Source organism: Oncorhynchus kisutch, unplaced genomic scaffold (genome assembly GCF_002021735.2).
Source record: "Oncorhynchus kisutch isolate 150728-3 unplaced genomic scaffold, Okis_V2 scaffold3826, whole genome shotgun sequence".
Lineage (NCBI taxonomy): Eukaryota > Metazoa > Chordata > Actinopteri > Salmoniformes > Salmonidae > Oncorhynchus > Oncorhynchus kisutch.
The window spans coordinates 65,328-85,110 of NW_022265771.1; the positions used below are offsets into that span (position 1 = coordinate 65,328).

At 40.6% G+C, this 19,783-nt stretch overlaps 1 protein-coding gene across 1 annotated transcript; it reads right to left on the reverse strand.

Annotated features, from left to right (window-relative positions):
* Positions 1-569: 569 nt before the first annotated feature.
* LOC116371915 (gastrula zinc finger protein XlCGF7.1-like) lies at positions 570-14,479 on the reverse strand. The gene is made up of 4 exons (XM_031821054.1): positions 14,385-14,479; positions 10,871-11,083; positions 7,106-7,345; positions 570-4,609 (listed from the first exon to the last, which is right to left on the reverse strand). Exons 2-4 carry the CDS (start codon positions 10,971-10,973, stop codon positions 3,966-3,968), a joined length of 987 nt encoding a protein of 328 aa, XP_031676914.1. The 5' UTR covers positions 10,974-11,083; positions 14,385-14,479; the 3' UTR covers positions 570-3,965.
* Between the last annotated feature and the right edge of the window lie 5,304 nt (positions 14,480-19,783).

Sequence of the window (19,783 nt, forward strand, 5' to 3'; positions counted from 1 at the left end):
ACCTTTTCCATGGTCCATTGTTACAGCTCAGTAAATGCCCAAGACTATATTGAGGGTCAAACTGTTGAAATGTCCATTATGTAAATAGTCTTGGAGAACTCTGGTGTGGAGAAAGGGAAATGCATTTAACCAAAATGAGGTGGGGTGGGGGCTGCCTTAATTGAAGTCATCGGCACCCGGGGGAGCAGTTGTTAGGGGGTTAACTGCCTTGCTCATACTGTCAGATCTAATATGGAAGATCCGAATACAACCATAAGAACCATTCATACTGTCAGATCTAATATGAAGAACTGAATACAACCATAAGAACCATTCATACTGTCAGATCTAATATGAACTGAATACAACCATAAGAACCATTCATACTGTCAGATCTAATATGAAGAACTGAATACAACCATAAGAACTATTCATACTGTCAGATCTAATATGAAGAACTGAATACAACCATAAGAACCATTCATACTGTCAGATCTAATATGAAGAACTGAATACAACCATAAGAACCATTCATACTGTCAGATCTAATATGAAGAACTGAATACTAAAGAGAAGAAGAGGTTGACCAGTACATATTCATGTAACTTTATTTTTCATTGGCAGATCAATAAAGTTTGCTTCAATGCAGTTATCCAAACACATTCATGATCAGTAACTAAAATAACTCATCTAGTTTTAAAGACAATTAATAAACACATGTATTCATTTCATAACCTGTGTATCATTAAATAAAGTTGTAAAATAATCCCCCCAAACTAATGGTGAAAAGTGATCATCACACCATCTCTATCTGATACATGTTGTCTACTAACTCATTCCCATAGAGAACTGAGAGGGACAACCTGGTCTCAGAGCAAAACCTATTATATGTTACAAAACTTTGTGTTACTCCGTTTAGTATGATATGTTATGTTGGCCTACCAATGTAATAATGGTCGTATAATATAAAATTATAGGACATATGGTATGTTAAAATGACAATTCATATATATATATTTTTTTAACCTTTATTTAACCAGGCAAGTCAGTTAAGAACAAATTCTTATTTTCAATGACGGCCTAGGAACAGTGGGTTAACTGCCTGTTCAGGGGCAGAACGACAGATTTGTACCTTGTCAGCTCGGGGGTTTGAACTTGCAACCTTCCGGTTACTAGTCCAACACTCTAACCACTAGGCTACCCTGCCGTCCATATTGTATGAATAGCAATGCGTAACATATGTTACTAATTTGTACTATATTACGAATTCCAATTTGTTGTTGCTAAAGTTAGCCAGATTAGGGGAAGAGTTAGCTAACATGCTAAGTAGTTGCATGCTAAGAAGTAGTAAGTAGTTGCAAAGTTGCTAATTAGTTAAAATGCATACATTTGTGTTTTCATGCAATCCTGACAGTTATTCAATATGGTGACACCATTTACCAGAATGCAGCAGCCACTACTCTTAAACCACTGGATGCCGTCTACCATAGCACCCTTTGCTTTATTACAGGTGACAGTTTTAATACTCATCATTGCATCCTGTATCAGAAGGTCAAGAGGTCACTTCCTCATGGAAGTCCCATAGATCCCTTCATTACTCCCTTCTCGTTTACAAAGCTTCCATCTCCACAAGCTTCCAACATACCTCACTTCCCTCTTGAAATATTAAAGATGAGATACCAGACCCGTTCGCAGGGTTGGTCCCCGCTCGTCTTCAAAGTTTGGTAAATCCACCTTTAGTTAACGCATCACAGTTATAGAATACCTTACAAAACAAATTCCAGCTGGATTCCCTGGTGCCGATAGAGCAGTTCACAACTGTTGTTAAATGAGTTCACTGAAGTGTGCAATTGTTTCAAATGACTATTATAACTTATTGTAATAACCTGATGTTATGTATTTATAGCTGTCTTGTAGCTAAAAAAAAAAAAGATATATTTTTGTTTTGGTTGTATTGATGGAATGTTTGTCCTCAGGGCACCATAGCAACTGAGACACTGGCACCTGAATAAAAACAAGTAAAACAGTAAAACTGTAGAGAAACTCTCCCAACAGACAGAATCAGACCAGGCTGAGAGGGAAGCAGTAACACCCAGTCAACTGGCAGACTATAGCTGTGTTCGAATACCCATACTAACATACTGTATACTAAATGAGTATATACTGCATACTATAAGTTCATTTTAGTATACTGTGAACGAACGGTATAGTTTCAGTCGAGCGTACGAGAGCTTTGCCTGTCTTCCGGATGCTGTTGCTATGCAACCTCTTGCTAGCATAACAAATAACTAGCTAAACATTTGAAGATTTGGGGTGTGTTTGTAAATTCAATCTGGAGTGCCAGAGTGCGCTCTGGGCGTTCATAAATTCAGAGCGTTTCGCTCTCGGAGCGTTCAGAGCCACACTGGACGGTCTAGCTGAGGAGTAGAGTAGATCCGAGCATTCAACGGCAGTCAAGCACCCAAGCTAACTGGCTAATGTTTGCTAGCTACTTCCAAACACAAATGAGAGAACACCTCACTGACCATTTTACTTGCCATAGCAGAACTGGTTAGACTGTTTTCATGTAATCCAGAGAGTTGGTGACTGCTAGCAATAACTTATTAGGCTTTCTTTTGCCGATGTTTATTGACACCAGCTATATTCGACGGGTGTTGAGCGTTTGTAAATTCATCAGTCATTCTGCGCAAGAGTGTTCTGAAATCGGAGTAGATAGCCAGAATTAACAATGTCCATTGAAACACACAATGACTACAGTATAGAATGATGTGAATAATCAAGTCAATAAATGTTGGTTAGTTAGTTAGTTAATATACTGCCTGGCAAGTTCCATGTAACAATATTAGTATCCAACTCACGTTAGCTAACATACCAGTACATACTGCTGTAATGCTATGCAGTTCCTAAGGATAGCGTAGCTAACATACCAGTACATACTGCTGTAATGCTATGCAGTTCCTAAGGATAGCGTAGCTAACATACCAGTACATACTGCTGTAATGCTATGCAGTTCCTAAGGATAGCGTAGCTAACATACCAGTACATACTGCTGTAATGCTATGCAGTTCCTAAGGATAGCGTAGCTAACATACCAGTACATACTGCTGTAATGCTATGCAGTTCGTAAGGATAACGTAGCTAACATACCAGTACATACTGCTGTAATGCTATGCAGTTCCTAAGGATAGCGTAGCTAACATACCAGTACATACTGCTGTAATGCTATGCAGTTCCTAAGGATAGCGTAGCTAACATACCAGTACATACTGCTGTAATGCTATGCAGTTCCTAAGGATAGCGTAGCTAACAAATTGTCAGCCAACATAAAGTGTAACGTAACTTATTAGAAAAGTCATTACTTAATTACATTGCTCAACATTTTCTTAACATTTGTCATAATTAGTTAAAGAAATGAATTTGTATTCGCTCTCAACGGACTTTGGCTGCATATTTTCCCCCCATTTTCTTCAAATCTGAACACGTGAAGCGACACCCCCTTTTTTTTGTTGAGGAATTGCATTATGGGCCCTAAAAGTACATAAAGTGTCCTTTGTGTGTATACTTCGTATTTTGGCGAATTGGATGCTAACTATATCCATACTATGACCAATAAGCATACTATATACTCCACGTCACAAATAGTGTGGTTAGTATGAGTATTCAAACACAGCCTGTGTTTGTTTTTAAAATGAGAAGCCTCACAGAGGGTATTCAACACTACGGGCAAATCCAAGGTCATCTCAATATGTTTACAGTAGAATCTAACAAAGCACACCAAAACTAAAGGAGCACACTAATCAGTAAAGTAAAGAGGCTAACATTCTAGAACTCTTCCTTTCCACTGGACAGTTCTCTCACAGTGAGAAACAATAAGATTACAATAGTGTTCTAAGCTTCATTCAATGTTACCACTTCCTTTATGAGATGAGAATTAAGTGATGGAGTGACTGGTGGCTGGTCTGAGAGAACTGATGTGGCTTTTCTCCTTAATGTATACGTTGGTGAGTTTTTAAGTTGCACTGGTGAGAAAAACTCTTTCCACAGTCAGAGCAGGAATAAGGCTTCTCTCCTGTGTGTGTTCTCTGGTGAACTTTTAGATCAGTTGATGTTGTGAAGCATTTTCCACAGTCAGAGCAGACGTAAGGCTTCTCTCCTGTGTGTGTTCTTTGATGAACTTTTAGCTCATTTGATGTTTTAAAACGTTTTCCACAGTCAGGGCAGTAATAAGGCTTCTCCCCTGTATGTATACGTTCATGTGTTTTTAAGTGGGAAAGTTGAGAGAAACTAGTTCCACAGTCAGGGCAGAAGAAAGGCCTCTCTCCTGTGTGTGTTCTCTGATGAACTTTTAGCTGAGTTGATGTTTTAAAACGTTTTCCACAGTCAGAGCAGTAATAAGGCTTCTCTCCTGTGTGTGTTCTCTGATGAAGTTTTAGCACCGTTGATGTTTTGAAGCATTTTCCACAGTCAGAGCAGGAGTAAGGCTTCTCTCCTGTGTGTATTTTTAGGTGTATTTTTAGCTTTGATAGAAATGGGAAAATCTCTTCACAATGTGGGCAGTGGTGAGACCTCTTAGCTCTGTGATCTTCCTGCTGTTGCTCTCTGGATGTAGAGAATATCTCAACATGGTCTCCTGTGTGAACATCAGAAGAACCAGTCAGTTGGTGTGATATATATGTCAAAAGTATTTTATTTAGATCTTTTTACATCAGTAGTTTTCACAAAGTGCTTAACAGAAACCCAGCCTAAAATCCCCAAAGAGTAAGCAATGCAGATGTAGAAGCACAGTGACCACAAAAGTAATCCCTAGAAAGCAGGAACCTAGGAAGAAACCTAGTGAGGAACCAGGCTCAGAGTGGTGACCAGTCCTCTTCTGGCTATACCGAGTGACAGGTAGCCTAGTGGTTAGAGCAACCGAAAGGTTGCAAGATCAAATCCCCCAGCAGACAAGGGAAAAATCTGTAGTTCTGCCTCTGAACAAGGCAGTTAATGCTATTTCTGACTTTTGTGAGCCCTCTACTTGGCTGGAAAATGGCTGTATAGGTTTCTGTGGCTAGGTGCTGACCTAACATAAATCGCAAAATGTAAATTTCTGTAATTTGATGTGGCTCTTTGCACTTTCACCGGATGTTTGTTTGAGACAATGCATTTCTGAACAAAATGCGCCAATGTAAACAGATTTTTGGATATAAATATGAATTTTATAGAAACAAACCATACATGTATTGTGTAACATGAAGTCCTATGAGTGCCATCTGATGAAGATCAAAGGTTAGTGATTCATTTTAATGCCATTTCTGACTTTTGTGAGCTCTCTCCTTGGCTGGAAAATGGCTGTCTTGTTTTCTGTGACTAGGTGCTGACCAAAAATAATCATTTGGTGTGCTTTCGCCAGAGCTGTTGCCAGATAATTGAATGTTCATTTCTCTACCATAAGCTGCCTCCAACATCCTATTAGAGTATTTGGCAGTATCTGCAACCGGCTTCACAAATGTAGACCACGTACCAGGACCTGAGGTGGGTCTGGCTGCCAATTGGGTGGGCCTATGCCTTCCAAGGCCCACCCATGGCTGCACCCCTGCACAGTCATGTGAAATCTACAGGTTAGGGCCTAATTCATTTCAATTGACTGATGTCCATACATATATATATATATATATTTTTTTATTACATTACCTTTATTTAACTAGGCAAGTCATTTAAGAACCAATTATCATTTACAATGACGGCCTACACCGGCCAAACCCGGACGACACTTGGCCAATTGTGCGCCGCCCTATGGGACTCCCAATTACGGCCAGTTGTGATATAGCCTGGAATCTAACCAGGGTGTCTGTTGTGATGCCTCTAGCACTGAGATGCAGTGCCTTAGACCGCTGCACCACTCGGGAGCTCATAAGTTTGATGAAATTCCATCATCTTTCAGTCTAATAGGGATATTTACTTCATTTTGTAGCTCTTCTCCAGCTTCTTGTATGTTTATTGTACATAAATATAAACACAACATGCAACAAATTCAACGATTTTTCTGAGTTACAGTTCATATAAGTGGCAGCAGGTAGCCTAGTGGTTAGAGCGTTGGGCCAGTAACCGAAAGGTTGCTGGATCGAATCCCTGAGCTGACAAGGTAAAAATCTGTCGTTCTGCCCCTGAACAAGGCAGTTAACCCACTGTTACCCGGAAGGCCGTCATTGTAAATAAGAATTGTTCTTAAATGACTTGCCTAGTTAATCATTAGGTGATCGTCCAAGACATTGATCTAACTTTACTAAACAAACACCATTGTGGCGGCTCTTCGCTCGAGGCACTACACCGCTGCAGTCTGCTGCACCGAACTAGTGATTGATGCTTTCCTAGTCTACTCTTTTGCCCTGCGCAACATTTGGTGACGCAGAAACGAGAGAACATGTTTGGCTGTTTTTATGAAAATCTGGGAATATTTGGCTAAGGAAACATTTCTGGTTGGTCTCAAGAAATGTCACACAGGGAGACTTTTTAAAAACGGGATTGAGTGAAGTAGCAGCTAATGCTCATGGAGAGCCTAACAATTATTATTATGAACCTTAATTTAATTAGTAGTCCACATAGCCAAATAGTATAGCATAACATTATTGTTACAAAAACACCTAATTTCTTAGGAGATTTTAGGATGGTTTGCTGAATCGTCCCAAACTCAACAGCCCGCGCCATGAGGCAGAATGTGCTTTGATTAAAACAAAATACAGGAAGTCTATAGAATTTAACACCATCTGCTCTAATTTGCTCACCAAACAGTAATTCAAGAAGATTTAAATGCATATTTTCATGAAATTGATTGAGATCAAACGATTGGCATGCAGACGCAGCTTGGTCATTTCACTGGTAAAACGTGAAGAATTATAATTCAATGTTGACAGTGATGATGCCATGGCCTATTTTGAAATGAGGTATGCCTAACTTAGTGATTGAGGGTATTAAACATTGTCAATGTTCTTGAGACAATGTGTGGGCATAGGCAGGCATTACAAGTTTTTAAAAACGTTGCTTCGCTGTGAAGTCTTGAGTTATTCAGGGATGTGTGATGTCAGAATTACAGAATTCAACCTAGCAATAGACTGGGTCATAACTTATGGATAGAACCAGCTCTTACCATGACTAACAGTTGTCCTAAACTTCTCCTCCTCTTTAATGTTGACATTCAGCTCCAGTGTTTGACTGCAGTCTTCCAGCTTCACTGATGCCATCTCTGGATCCTGCAGTGCAAACTGGGCTCCACTGTCACAATCAGGACCCTGTGACTGTAGGTTTGGACTCAGTGTGGAAGGAGAGAGGCAGGCTGGGTTTGTCCTCACTGTTGATGTTACCGGCCTCAGACTTAATCGGAGTCGGTCTGTAGTAATAAGGAGAACCGGACATAAAAAAGTTAGTCTTGACAGTTCCGGCACTTTCTTTATTCTCTAAAAATCTATAATATTAATGATCTAATTTCAATAGATCAGGTAGCTAAGCATTGACAAAACATTACATAATTTCACATTAGACAAATTGCACACTTCAACTTACACAACGTTAGTGCACTTAACCTATAGATTTCCTGAATTGACATAAATTACTCAAAAACCATTTAGTACAAGGTTGCAGTATGTTTCAGGCAGCACTATGTACTATTTTCCTGAATAACCTTGTCTTCACTGTATTATTTCAATCAGAAACCAATTGTATTTCCCGTTCACACCACAGCAACATTTATAGATAAAGATAAATACAACTGAATGTGTCTGAATATTAGTACACATGTAGACAACTGATACATTCAGCGCCAAGTCAAGTCTGGGACCAAAAGGCTCCTGAACAGCTTCAACTCCCAAGACATCAGACTGCTGAACAGTTAATCAAATGGCCACCCAGACTACTTGTATTGACCCCGTTAATTACTTATCTGTTTGCACTGGCTATATGGACACTCACATATTCTACACTGACACTCCAACACACACACACACACACACACACACACACACACAGTAGCGCAACAGTGAAATTGTCTCCCTCGCTCATGCACCCGCACTGCTTGCACTGAAGTCCGTTGACGCAATGACGTGTATACAAAACCAATAACACGTCAAACGACGTGATCTTGACGAGATCTCGTACATTTACTCAGACAACCCCAAAGTATCTAGCTAACTTCTAGCACATTCTTCACTCACTCGGTTTGACCATTCCATTCCAGAAAAGCAGGGAAAACAGACAGACTACGAAAATAGATCAATTTTTAAAAAACTATCCCACTCCTTCTGTCACAGTCCAATCCAAATCACATTCCTACAGTCTCAAGGTCTGGTAGTGGGGAACGTCTTCAGTCAGGATTCCCTGCAATGCTTCGGCTGTTAATCTCAAAAACCTTTCAGCCGCACATACAATTACAACAACAACAAACAAGACATTTCTTAAACTTATTGTTCGTTTGGGCAGTACAATTAATCACCTGCGCAATAAATGCCACAAAATCCACATTCGTTACAAATCAGTGTATCAGTATCCCTCAACTGGTGAACAACATTCTGAATCTCTACAGGCTGCGGGGCATCCACTGCCATAGCTTCCACAGCTCCCGTCGCTCCTTCAACTACTTCCCGTCCTGTAGGAGACCTGCTGTACAGCCCAGATCCTTGCTACTTCAAAGTCCTTCACCCTAGCAGGGCACTCTGGGAATTCTACCTCAATTGCTACACCGTACATCATCAGATTCTTCAATTACATATTGATTCAATCGGCACACACTTCGCCATACATGACCATGCTTTTACCAAGTTCTTCACAGCACCGGCTTATTCACTAAACTCTCACTGTGTATTTTACGTATCCCAGCTTCACATGAGTAGCAGTAGCGAGCGGTGCGTCAAATCACTGAAAAGTATATTACAACCTGTTAGACATAATGATGATAGATCATACCAGACTATGACAAAATAATGATTCCAAGTTGACCGGTACTATACTTTCTAGAAGTATAGTTAGGTAGGCGATTACATGTATTATGAGAGAAATGGCGATGTAAACGGCTTTATGCGCAAATATTGCTATAATAACCATCATATGGAAGCAAACTTGGGAGTCACGCGATGATACGGTGTGTGGTCCTCCCACTACCGCTCCGAAAACCACGCAGTTTATTACAGATTAAATAACATGATTCACTTCACAGCTTGGTGAAAGAGCAAGGTTATCTTGATACTCCGTTCCAATAAATATCGAGGGTCTTAATCTGGTGACATGGTGATCGATGCTCGACTGCCGTTTGACAAATAGAAATGTTCTCTTGTCCATAATAAGCAAACAAAAACATCATTACTTTCACGAAACGTGTTTGTGCCGTCATGTGCGTTAGTAGCGCAAGTCCCAACTTAAAGTGCATTCGGAAAGTATTCAGACCCCTTTACTTTTTCCACACGTTACAGCCTTATTTTTAAATAGATTAAATACTAAAAAAAATACTCACACAGAATACCCCATAATGTCAAAGCGAAAACAGGTTTAGAAAATGTTTGCAAATGTATTAAATATAAAAAACAGAAATACCTTATTTATTTAAGTATTCAGACCCTTTGCTATGAGACTCAAAATTGGGCTCAGGTGCATTCTGTTTCCATTGATCATCCTTGAGCTGTTTCTACAACTTAATTGGAGTCCACTTATGGTAAATTAAATTGATTGGACATGATTTGGAAAGGCTCACACCAGTCTATATAAAAGGTTCAACAGTTGACAGTGCATGTTAGAGCAAAAACCAAGCCATGAGGTTCAAGGAATTTTCCGTAGAGCCCCGAGACAGGATTGTGTCAAGCCACAGATCTGGGGATGGGTGCCAAAACATTTCTGCAACATTGAAGGTCCCCAAGAACACAGTAGCTTCCATCACTCTTAAATATAATTAGTTTTGAAACACCAAGACTCTTCCTAGAGCTGGCCACCCAGCCAAACTGAGCAATTGGGAGAGAAGGGCCTTGGTCAGGTAGGTGACGAAGAAGCTGATGATCACTCTGACAGAGCTCCAGTTCCTCTGGGGAGGTGGAAGAACCTTCAAAAAGGACAACAATCTCTGCAGCACTCCATCAATCAGGGCTTTATGGTAGAGTGGCCAGACGGAAGCCACTCCTCAGTAAAAGACACATGACAGCCCGCTTGGAGTTTGCCAAAAGGCACCTAAAAGATGAAGACCATGAGAAAGAAGATTCTCTGGTCTGATTAAACCTAGTTTAAACTCTTTGACCTGAATGCCAAGCATCACATCTGGAGGAAACCAGGCACCGCTCATCACCTGGCCAATACTATCCCTACGGTAAAGCATGGTGGTGGGACTGGGAGACGAGTCAGGATTGAGGGCAAGATGATCGGAGAAAAGAACATTGAGATCCTTGATATAAAACCGGTTCCAGAGCACTCGGGACCTCGACTGGGTGAAGTTCCACCTTCCAACAGGACAACGACCCTAAGCACGCAGCCAAGACAATGCAGGAGTGGCTTCGGGACAAGTATCTGAATGTCCTTGAGTGGCCCAGCCAGAGGCCGGACTTGAACCCAATCTAACATCTCTGGAGAGACCTTAAAATAGCTGTGCAGTGACACTCCCCATCCAACCTGACAAAGAATGGGAGCAACTCCCCAAATACAGGTGTGCCAAGCTTGTAGGTCATACCCAAGAAGAGGCTGTAATCTCTGCCAAAGGGGCTTCAACATTATATTTGCAAATATTTCTAAAAACCTGTTTTTGCTTTAGAATTATGGGGCATTGTGTAGATTGATGAAAACTACAATTTAATCAATTTCAGAATAAGACTAACATATCAAATTGTGGAAAAAGTCAAGGGGTCTGAACATTTCTGAATGCAATGTAGATAGAACCTGCTCTTACCATGACTAACAGATGTACCAATCTCCTCCTCCTCTTCTTCATCTTTAATGATGACATTCAGCTCCAGTGTTTGACTGCAGTCTTCCAGCTTCACTGATGCCATCTCTGGATCCTGCAGTGCAAACTGGGGTCCACTGTCACAATCAGGACCCAGTGACTGTAGGTTTGACCTCGCTGTTTATGTTAACGGACTCAGACTTAATCTGAGTCGGTCTGTAGTAATAAAGACAAACGGAGACAAAAGTAATTTTCTTGACAGTTCTGGAACTTTCTTTATTCTGTAATAATATATTTAGCTTTTTTCCCCTTTTTTCTTGTTCAATTATCTCATTTCAGTAGATCAGGTAGCTAATCCTTGACAAAACATTCATTCACATTAGACAACGTACACATGTTAAATTGCACAACATAAGTGCATAAATGACTCAAAAAACATGTAGTACAAGATTGCAGTATGATTTAGGAGGTACTATGTACAATTTTTATGAATAACCTTGTCTTCCCTGTATTATTTCAATCACAAAAAACAATGTTATTTCCCGTTCACACCATAGTAAGAATGATCAGTGTCTGACTATTAGTACACATGTAAAAAACTGATAATCAATACACTCGGCTTCAAAACTGTAGAGCAACTGAAATGTTCTCTCTCTGATGAGGCACTACCTGCACTGAAGTCCGTTGATGCAGACCTCCTATGGTATCATGGAGGTCCACAAACAAACCTTTAAGGTGCATGTCTGTCTAATTCTGTACTATGAAAATAAACCAAGAAATCCCTATTAACTTCTACCACACCCTCCCCTACCCCAAAAACCCTCCCACACCCCCCAATAAACTATATCAATAGATCCCTTTCTATGTTAGCAAACATTGGGGTCTATATCATGTTGAGACAATCCACCCCCAGGTTACCCATCTTATCAAAAACCATGCGACAGTAACATCTGTTACCCCCAACAACTCTGCTGCAGTTTACAAGATACTTTAAACCTGGTATTTATGCTTTACACAATCCAAGTTGTTGATAACCTCACCAATGAAAGCTATGAAGTACATTTTATTAAAGTATCCTTTGTCACAGTGCATTTATGGGCACAAGATTTCTGAACAGACCTCGAAACCATGTTAGGATTAGAGTTCTGACAGTAGGTCCTCTTACTACAGGACCAGCCATGGAAGCTCCATCAGTCTGACAGTAGGTCCTCTTACTACGGGACCAGCCATGGAAGCTCCATCAGTCTGACAGTAGGTCCTCTTACTACGGGACCAGCCATGGAAGCTCCATCAGTCTGCACTGTAGTTCCACCAGTCTGTCTTACAGCCTCTGCATATGATACATCAAGACAGATTCTATATCTCTGAACATCTCTCTGCACCTGGAATCCACCAAATGCTGCTCTGTGTGTCCTCCGCACAATTGCAACACTTGCTCCAACATTCACTGTAATCATGTTCACCACCACACTTGGCACATCTTTTCACTCAACAGCTACATGTCCCATTCTTTGGCATTTAAAAACACTGTGATGATTCACTGTTGCTGCTCCAGTTTCAACTGTTCTGCTATGGAACCCTGACCTGTTCACCGGACGTGCTACCTGTCCCAGATCTGCTGTTTTCAACTCTCTAGAGACAGCAGGAGCGGTAGAGATACTCTCAATGATCGACTATGAAAAGCCAACTGACATTTACTCCTGAGGGGCTGACCTGTTGCACCCTCAACAACCACTGTGATTATTATTTGACCCTGCTGGTCATCTATAAACATTTGAACATCTTGGCCATGTTCTGTTATCTCCACCCAGCACAGCCAGAAGAGGACTGGCCACCCCTCATAGCCTGGTTCCTCTCAAGGTTTCTTCCTAGGTTCTGTCCTTTCTAGGGAGTTTTTCCTAGCCACTGTGCTTCTACACCTGCATTGCTTGCTGTATGGGGTTTTATGCTGGGTTTCTGTACAGCACTTTGTGACATCAGCTGATGTAAGAAGGGCTTTATAAATACATTTGATTGGTTGATTGATGAGGCTGGGTCAAATTCTCTGACATTGAAGCTAAGGAATCCTTTTCTGTACTTTTCCAGACAAAACCTAACACCTCAACAGCAATGATAAGCTTTCACTTCTTTAACCCTCTTTCCTACTGATCAACCTTTAGGCTTCAACCACTGTCTCCCTTCACATGTTCTTTAACAATATCATCAATGGACATAGATATTGGGACCTCAGAGATTATTACTACCTTCAATTTAGCATCAGCTCCAGGGTCATGGCTTCTGAGCTTCATCCCATTATGATTTTCCATTTGAAGAATCTTCCCTGGCTGAACCTGACTAGCACAAGATATTAACAATCTACCATTGTCAATTTTTTACTTCACCTTTATTTAACCAGGTTGGCTAGTTGAGAACAAGTTCTAATTTACACAGATGAGGCCCAGGTTAACTTCACCTCTCTTTTAATAGCCTTGGTTAATCCGGGTGTAAACAAGACCCTGTGGTCTCCTCAAACACCATCCCAACTTTCCACTGTGACACATTATTACTCTAGCTCCCTACCGTGGGCCTCTAGAGTTACTATACTACACGCATTATTGCTTCCAGTATCACCAGTATCTGTTCTTCTTATGTCTTTGCACTACAGACCATTCACATACTAGGCCCTCATCCTCCCGCTCCATATCATCAGAACTGTCCCCCACATTGATCGCATTCCAGCACAGCTGTTGCTTCTCAAACTCTCCATTTCCATTGTTTCAGGAGTATCAAACTCATTCCATTGAGGGCCGAGCCTTCCAGGTTTTCGTTTTTTCATTTAAATTAAAACCTAGACAATCAGATGAGGGGAGTTTCTCACTAATTAGTGACCTTAATTCATTAGTCAAGAAGAAGGGTGGAGCTAAAACACGCAGACACTTGGTCCTCCATGGAATGGGTTTGATACGTGCTCCCATTCATCCGCATTAATCGACGCCATTCCATGCAGTTGGCCTCTCTCTCCAAATGCTGAAGGATAACTTCAGTTAGCTTCCCTCTATTTTGACACTTCATCACACAGCCTCATGTCGCCATTTTACCACGAGCAAACTCCTAGAAAGACAACCAAAACCTTTGAAGCTGCCATTTGACGAGCCTCTTCCGAACCATCCCGATCTCGCGAGTTTACATGAAAGAAAGAGTGTATGTAAACTCGTGAGATTAGGATGGTTCGGACGAGGCTATTTACCAGCTCATAAAGAACATTTTACACAAAACCAAGAACATGTAAAAACGAACTCGAATAAGTGGAATCTTTATGAAATGACTTTGAGGAAATTGTGTACATACACTCAGATAAACCCAATGTCTAGCTATGTGACTTGTAAAATCGTTTTTAATCACGTTCTTCACTCACTCGTGTTGACCCCAAAACAACACATACAATTAAAACCTTTACAAAACGTGATAATACCTTGACGGATTTGTTACCTAATATATTATTTCGAGATTAGAAAGTTTAAACGTGCTATTTACATACCTGTAATAATACATTTGAAACGGACACAACCACTATAGACATAACAGCACAGTTCTGTCGTTTTCTACCCGGAACTTCCTGTTCCCAACTACGACAGTGTACAGCGTAATCTTCTTCTCTGGTATACTGACATTTACACAAATATAACGTGTCTTCCGCTATCTACTGTACGGTTAGTAAACTGTAAAAATAAATACATGTCCATTGCGGAAACAACGACATCAAAACAAAATACAATAATAGATCAAATAAAAAACATCGCAATGGAAGGTATCCTAGTGGTTAGAGCGTTGGGCCCGTAACCAAAAGGTAGCTCGATCGAATCCCTGAGGTGATAAGGTAAAAATCTGTTGTTCTGCCTCTGACCAAGGCAGTTAATCCACTATTCCTAGGCCATCATTGTAAATAAGAATTTGTTCTTAATTGACTTGCCTAGTTCAATAAAAAATCAATTTAAAAAAAGTGTATACTAGCTCCTTCCCACAGAATACTGCAGAGGGACAACCTGGTCTCAGAGCTAAATGTATTATATGTTACAAATACATCCATGCCACTCCATTTAGTATGTAACATTACATTGGCCTACCAATATAAACTGAACTAAAATATAAACGAAACATGTGAAGTGTTGGTTTCATGAGCGGAAATAAAAAAATCCAGAAATGTTCCATATGCACAAAAAGCTAATGTCAATCAAATGTTGTGCACAACTTTGTTTATATCCCTGTTAGTGAGCATTTCAGCCTTTGTCAAGATAATCCATCCACCTGACAGGTGTGGCATATCAAGATGCTGATAAAACAGCATTATCATTACACAGGTGCACCTTGTGCTGGGGGGCAATGGTGGCACCAGCTTCCATCTGATGCTAAAGTCCTCCTGGTGAGATTCAAACACGCAACCTTTGGCTAGACGTTTGAGTTACACTCCCACCCTTCCACAGAGCAGGAGTAAGACTTCTCTCCTGTGTGAAAACGTTGGTGTGTTCTTAAGTTGCTCTGGAGAGAGAAACTCACCCCACAGTCAGAACAGACGTAAGACTTCTCTCCTGTGTGTGTTCTCTGATGAACATTTAGCTCAGTTGATGTTTTAAAACATTTTACACAGTCAGGGCAGACGTAAGGCTTCTCTCCTGTATGTATACGTTCATGGGATTTCAAGTGGGAAAGTTGAGAGAAACTAGTTCCACAGTCAGGGCAGAAGAAAGGCTTCTCTCCTGTGTGTGTTCTCTGATGAACTTTTAGCTCATTTGATGTTTTGAAGCATTTTCCACATTCAAAGCAGGAGTAAGACTTCTCTCCTGTGTGTGTTTTTAGGTACATTTTAGCTTTGATAGAAATGGGAAAATCTCCTCACAATGTGGGCAGTGATGAGACCTCTTAGCTCTATGATCTTCCTGCTGTTGCTCTCTGGATGTAGAGAATGTCTCAACATGGTATCCTGTGTGAACATCAGAAGAACCAGTCAGTTGGTGTGATATACATGTCAATCAAATGTATTTTATGAAGCCCTTTTTACATCAGTAGTTGTCACAAAGTGCTGAACAGAAACCCAGCCTAAAATCCACAAAGAGCAAGCAATGCAGGTGTAGAAGCACATTGGCCACAAAAAAACTCCCTAGAAAGCAGGAACCTAGGAAGAAACCTAGAGAGTAACCAGGCACAGAGCGGTGACCAGTCCTCTTCTGGCCATACCGGGTGACAGGTAGCCTAGTGGTTAGAGCAACCGGAAGGTTGCAAGATAGAATCCCCGAGCTGACAAGGTAACAATCTGTCATTCTGCCCCTGAACAAGGCAGCTAACCCACTGTTCCTAGGCCGGCTGTTGTCAAATCGATCCGGTTAACAGGATTTCAGCCGGAAGAACAGTCTAAAATCACATTACATAATTTCACAAATAGTTCCATCTTTACTCATTCATTCTATACAACAACTAGATGTAAGCCTCATAACTGAGACTTTTGTATAAACAGTATTATGGTAATGTGGCTGTATTGTCGCTCATGAGTTTACCAAAATTGTACCAAACGGACCAGTTCGTAGCTCATTACTTCACCGATCTTTTATACATTCTCCAGAACATGAATGTCATTCGGTTCTCCAGTTCTGTGAGGTGGAAGAAATTCCTTTGTTCTCTCTATGAAACTCACTCTCTCTCTATACTTTCTGGCCAAGTGGCAGGATTCTCCTCCAGGAATTTACGACCTGAGGTCGCAGCAGCCTGGGAGTAGGAGCGACAGAGAGAGGGGGATGGTGCATAGGGAGGGGGTGGTGCTCACTGTTCCCAAAGAGGGCAACGTCATGACAGCAGGTAGTTTGCCCCTGGTGTTGCGTTGTGCAAACCTCACCATTCTCTGGAGAGCCTTGCGGTTGATGGCGGCGCAGTTGGCATACCAGGCTGTGATACAGCCCGACAGGATGCTCGATTGTGCAACTGTAAAAGTTTGTCAGGGTTTTGGGTGACAAGCCAAATTTCTTCAGCCTCCTGAGGTTGAAGAGGCGCTGTTGCGCCTTCTTCACCACACTGTCTGTGTGGGTGGACTATTTCAGATTGTCTGTGATGTGTCGGCCCAGGAACGTAACTTTAATTTCAACTTGCTGCCTTGTTCAGCTTCAGAAAAACAGTAAATATGTCACTTGAAACATAGTTTTTTGTAATTCATTAGACAAAAGAGAAGAGTTTGACCAGTACAAATTCAAATACAAACTTTATGTTTCATTGGCAGATCAATTTAGTTGGCTTGAATGTGGTTTTCCAAACACATTTATTATCAATGACTAAAATAACAAATCTAGTTTTGAAAATACAATTTAATAAACACATGTAGTCAGTAATTTCATAGCCTGTTTATAATTAAAGAAATGGTAATTTAGTGGTAAAAAATGATCCCAAACTAGTGGTGAAAACTGATCATCACAACAATTTAATAAATACATTAAGTCATTTCTAAGATTGAGTATCGTTAAATAGTTGTTTAGTATTAAAAACGGATCATCACACCATCTCTATCTGATACATGTTGTGTCTACCAGCTCATTCCCACAGAAAACTGCAGAGGGAAGCAGTACCACCCAGTCAACTCACAGATTTGCTGAGGGAGACGAGGGTGGCTATGATCCTGTGCTTTAGCAGACACCTCCAGCAGCATGATGGGCACCAATATGGAAAGTATATATCAATAACAGTAGGATTTTTTCAAACTGATATCGATACCAAACTCAGGAGGTTAGTGGCACTTTAATTGGGGAGGCCAGGCTGGTGGTAATGGTTGGAATGGTATCAAATACATCAAACACATGGTTTCCAGGTGTTTGATGCCGTTCCAGCCATAATTATGAACCGTCCTCCTCTCAGCAGCCTCCATTGAGATCATATCTATTTCAACGAATAGCAATGCAACTGTCTCCACTTCACTTCCATGGCTTTGTGAAGTCCAGAAACTGATGCTGGATGCTGGTTGGGCCAAGTGTGATTGTTCTGGGTGTCTAACATACCTCAACAGTTTGAACACAATAGGAATCAATTGAATGCCCGTGGTCAAGTGGTTGTTGCTACATTGAGAAGGCTTTGAACGAAGGCTGTTCTACTATACATAAAAGTGTAGGTTAACAGCAAGGATAAACCGATATCACAATATGCCTTGCTCATATCTATATTAAACAAAATCAATATCATGGTTCTCACCACAAATTGTTTCATTGTGAGTTCAACCCTAAGGGCAAATCCAAGTTAATATCTTTTCAATAGAAGCTAACAAAACACAGCACAATTGACAAGGTGCCAACTGGGCACAAAATGGTTGAATCAACGGTGTTTCAACATAATTTACCAACGTATTGTGACGTGGAATGTATGTGTAGAATACTGTACATTGGATTTGCAAAAGCTGTTGTTTTGAGGTTCAACCACAGGATTATGGCATCATGTTAACCAATTTTCAACATAGTGAAACCTTGTATAAATAGGTTGAATATATGTTGAATTTGTACCTTTGAAACAACGTTAGATCTTCAACCTTATATCCACTATCAGAAAAGACAATAGGCTAGTCACTCAATGACATTCAAGATTGGTGCCTCAAACTCCCTCCCCCTCTCTCGACTTGACAACAGCTGTTCAACTCCCGCCATGCCTGCTATGAATGCGGGACTTGGTGGTTCACTATGAGCAGATGAATATACAGGAAGTAGAAACTTCCCGATTTTACCAGTGAAATGAAAATGTGCTAGTTCTATGTGCTAGTTCTATGTGCTAGTTCTATGTGCTAGTTCTAGCTTGTGGTTAGGATAATTTTGATGTTTATTGCAAAAAACGTAATGTTGTTCATATACTAATGACTATATGCCACGGTAGAGCCAGGGTGAAATTCCCCTTTAAACTGTAGTTGTTACATTTCTTCAATGCAGGATTCTACATGCAGGAGTTAGTCTGTAGCGGGGTGTGTCTGGTTTTGGGGAGGGAAATATGGGGAGGCGGAAGTGCTGTTAGATTCTGATGGCTTGCGGTTGAGTAAAGTTGGTAAGAATGGAATGGAAGATGGTGACAACAAAAAATGTAACAAAAATACAACAAGTTTTAAACAAACATCGTTTTTTTTGTGCTATTCGTCAACAATTATGTATTTTTGGGAGATCATTTGAGGTCAGGAAGATGGTAAGGAGGCATTAGGAAAGGTAGAGTCAGTCAGAGTGACCAGTAGTGGTTTTGGGTTGATTTCATGTGTCTCAGAAGAGCAGAAGGAGAGAGCATTGTTTTTTTGGAGCAGGGTACCGATAAAAGGGTGTTATATCTGGAGTTTCGCTGGAAGAGTGAAGAGTGTCTGCCTATGTTGTGAAAATATTCAGTCAATAATATTTCTCACAAACACATTTCTCCCCTGTGAGTTCAAATAGACTTGTATTACAGAGTAATATCAGCCTTGCTGGTTCATCAAAACAACTCACTTTCCAGCCTTGTCACACACTCTTTATGCAGGTTTCATCTTTACGTCACACACATAGAAACTCCTCTTTATGTTAATGATTATCCCCTCTGGCATTTAGCCACCATTATCTTTTTGCCTTGCACTAATTTTAGTTTGGTTTCATATTAGGACATGGAAACATTAGAGCCATAGCAATGGTTAAAAAATAAACAGTCATGGTCACTCCCCAGACAGGTGCATGTCTAATGGGGTATAATGACCTAGACACACATATATATAGTGCACTCATCCAGCTGACGACTACAAAATGTGTAATGGACACATATGTACTGGAAGATTTCCAATACCTACTGATGTGATGCTGGGATATGTATGATACGCATTGAGAGCTATTGTGAATAAACCACTGCAGTTATGACATTGATAAAATAATGGCCATGTATCAAGTGTGTGCCGACGGAATATTTTTGGTATTT